The following is a 3,381-nucleotide window of genomic DNA, read 5'->3' as shown; positions in this document are numbered from 1 at the left end:
CGCCTGGACTCCCTTGTGATGAGACGGACATGGCCCCCAGCATTCTTCACCTTGTCCATTGAGGCTGCAGCAACATCCTCTTTGGTTATGTATCTAAAACAAGGACACATTAAAGAGATTCCCAGTCTTTCATATACGAGTTTCTCTATTTCATATTCACGTTGCTCCTTGCAAAAGCAATAGAAGAAAAAAACACAATTCTATTCATTGTGCTAATATTAAAGTTAGAAAATGGAATTTTCTATCTTTACATTGGTATCCATTATGTGCAAAATACATCTCTTTGTTCCAAATTAGTTTTCTCATGATTTATTTTTCTAAGAAATTCAAGAGTCACTCAATATCCTTTGGACCAATTTTCATTGAGGAGAAAAAAGGAGTGGGTGTAACAATAAGAAATGATCAAAGACATGCACAACTGACAGCCTTAAGGAAACTGCTCACCAAGCTGCACAGAAAATCTCTAACTGCATTTTCACCTCCCTCTTGGCCTTCCCTTCAAGGCTTCTCCAAATTACCTTCGTCAGTTATAACAGTGCATCAGTGTATTTGGGTAAAGTGTTTCTCTTGTCAGTTAACCAGGTTCAATCACATCTTCTATAATGTCAAGGTTGTTCCCATTATTATTAGTCTATACAGGGTTTATGGAACCTTTCACTGAAATAAAGCCACTCTTGATGTGGGATTCAGAACCTATTACACAACACTAACAAATTAGGGACTGGAAGTAAAGAGGAAAGTTATTTCAATTAAAGGTGATGGGGGAATTTAAGTAGGTGAAATACAATTACCCAATTAATTCCTTCTAATTAACTGGCCTATTTCTCTGGTAGTTTACACCTATTGTAGCTTTTTTTTTGGAATTAGTTTAAGTATGAATTTCTTCATGTTTTTGAGTACTTCTTCATTTGGTAGCTTGACAATAAACTTAAACTCCAATCACAATGGACTTGTGCAATTGTAGGTAAAATTTTAAAAATTTGCTTCCATGTTATTAAGGTAGATTTAATAATAAACAGGTTGCCTTCTTTTTATAAACTATTTTATTAACTTTTGATTAGGCAATATATACACATGGCTCCAAATTCAAAAGGCAAACAACAATGTACATGGTGAAGTGTAAGTTTCCTTCCCATTCCCAACTTTCTTTTGCTCTTCCCCAGAAGCTACCTCTGTTGCCAGTTTTTTATACATCCTTTTAGAAATAGTTTATTTTTTCTGAGTATAGGGGTATACCTTTTATTTATTTTTGCATTTGTATTGACATATAATTCACATGCCACAAAATTCACCAATTTAAACTTTATAATTCAGTGCATTTTAATATATTCACAGGGTCATGCAACCATCACCACTAATTCCAGTACACTTTCATCAACCTCAAAAATAATCTGTACCCATTAGCAGTCACTCCCATTACACTTTTTCGAAATAAATGATAGCATAGCATATATACTAATCTTCACCTTGCTCTTTTACCTAAACATACATCTCAGAGATCTTTCCATATTAGGATACTCAGAGTTTCCCTATTCTTTTTAGTGGTTCCATGTTATTCCATTATTTGGATAAACCATATAATATATCTAACCAGTCTCTGATTAATGGACATTTAGGTTATTTCCAGTCTTTGCTATAAGAAATGATGCTGTAATAGATATCCTTATACATGATATTTCCTACACATTAAGTATATGCAGAATAATTCTCCATAAGTAGAATTCCTGGGTCAAAGGTCTTGGGTGCTTTAAATGTAGGTGGATTTTGACAAATTCCTCTCCTTTAAGGTTGCATTAGTATACTTGTCCACTAGCAATGGGTGAGAGTACCTATTTCTTCACATTTTCAGTAGCATAATGCCATTTAAAAAAATCTCTGCTAATAGTGATAGGTATCTCATAATAAATTTAAATTTGCATTTCTCCTCTTAAGGGTGAATATCTTTTCATATGTTTGCATTTCCATTTGTGTTTTTCTTGAAGCAAACAAAACCAAAATCATAGTGAACATTTTAGAGTTCTTCAATTTGTCGTTTTATTTCCTAAACTTCCTCCTATCCACCTCCCCCAACAATTTCTTCAACCATTTTATTTCCTTGAAAAAAGCACTTTGCTAAAGTATTTCTGTAGGTCCTCAATGAACTCAAAAGCTCCCTAGCTTTGAGGGGCAATGGGATATTAAGCCTTGCCTCAGGTATTAGACAACGTTTAAAAGCTTAGAAACCTAATTCAGTAACTTTAAAAGATGCTGAGAAATCTAGTCAGAGATTTAGAAACTAAAAATAACCTCTTGCTTTCCTAAAAGAGGTTTAAGCATAAATTTCTGGCAACCACAAGAAACAGATCAATCAGTTCCAAAGAAAGAAGTTGACAACTTTCAAACCTAGTTGCAAGTTGCCAATATTTAATTTTCCATTAAGGTTTGCTAGGAAGTTCACGTAAGTATACTGACTCTCAAAAGGATTATGGTAAATCCCGTGGATAGGGAAGGGAATGGAAGATGGCAATTTTTGTGAGATGAGTGTGTGTTGGAAAGTGGCACACATCAATGAACACAATCTTGGGGTCTGGGTTGCTGACCTGCTTTGGAGATCAGTTATGGCTAGCGATTAAATAGTTGGCATCCTAACATGACAGGGCTCCTCCAACTGAGTTAGGCCTGCCTCTGAGAAATGTAACTCAGTCAGTAACCAAAACAGTGGCTGGTGATCGTGGCTCCCATTCAAATTGAAGAGTGAGCTACTCAAAAGCTGGCTGCAAGCTCTGAGCTTGGATGGGGCCTCCAAACTGGCAGACATCACTGGAGGATAATCTGGTTGGTGACCTTGCCATTCCTTTTGGGGGAATCCTCAAAGTCACTGTCAGTATACTTTTTTTTTTTTTGAAGCCATTCAATTTTTAAAATTTTTTAATTTTTAATTATTATGGGTACATAATAGCTATATATATTTATAGGGTACATTCAATATTTTTAAGAGAGAAATCCTATAACCTCCTGCCCAGGAAGTAAAATGTGGCTGCTGTCATTCTGAAAGCTGAGCAAAAAAAGAGGTCTGGGGAGTTTCAGTTTTCAGCATGATGCCTCTCCCTTTATCTCCACTGAGCCTGATGTTTCCAAGTCTGGAGGCTCTTTGGTTCAGTTTCTCTAGAAAGGAAACTGACAGGACAGTGGGAGGGAAAGGGATCCACTGTCCAACTTGTCCTTACACAGACTTCCAGTCAATGCTGTTGTTCAGCCCCATCTTTCACACCTGCTTTCAGAGATACATGGTTACTCCAAAACACTGACACTTACTGGGGTTCTACAGCAAGAATTAGGGTGCTCCCTGATAGCATCTCCCCTCTGCACGTATATAGATTTCAGTTTGTGGTTCTGCTAAGT

General features: G+C 36.4%; 1 protein-coding gene across 1 annotated transcript in view; it reads right to left on the bottom strand.

The window, feature by feature from the left end:
* ZRANB3 (zinc finger, RAN-binding domain containing 3) overlaps positions 1-3,381 on the bottom strand; it is a 265,135-nt gene that overhangs the window by 16,781 nt on the left and 244,973 nt on the right. Inside the window, exon 18 of the mRNA XM_012650504.1 lies at positions 2,383-2,424. Within this exon, the coding sequence (XP_012505958.1) occupies positions 2,383-2,424 (42 nt within the window). The remainder of the gene's footprint in view (positions 1-2,382; positions 2,425-3,381) is intronic.

Source organism: Propithecus coquereli, unplaced genomic scaffold (genome assembly GCF_000956105.1).
Source record: "Propithecus coquereli isolate 6110/MARCELLA unplaced genomic scaffold, Pcoq_1.0 Scaffold33, whole genome shotgun sequence".
In the NCBI taxonomy this organism is placed as follows: Eukaryota; Metazoa; Chordata; class Mammalia; order Primates; family Indriidae; genus Propithecus; species Propithecus coquereli.
Note: the sequence above shows the minus strand (reverse complement) of the source record. Positions and strands in the feature narration are given on the sequence as shown.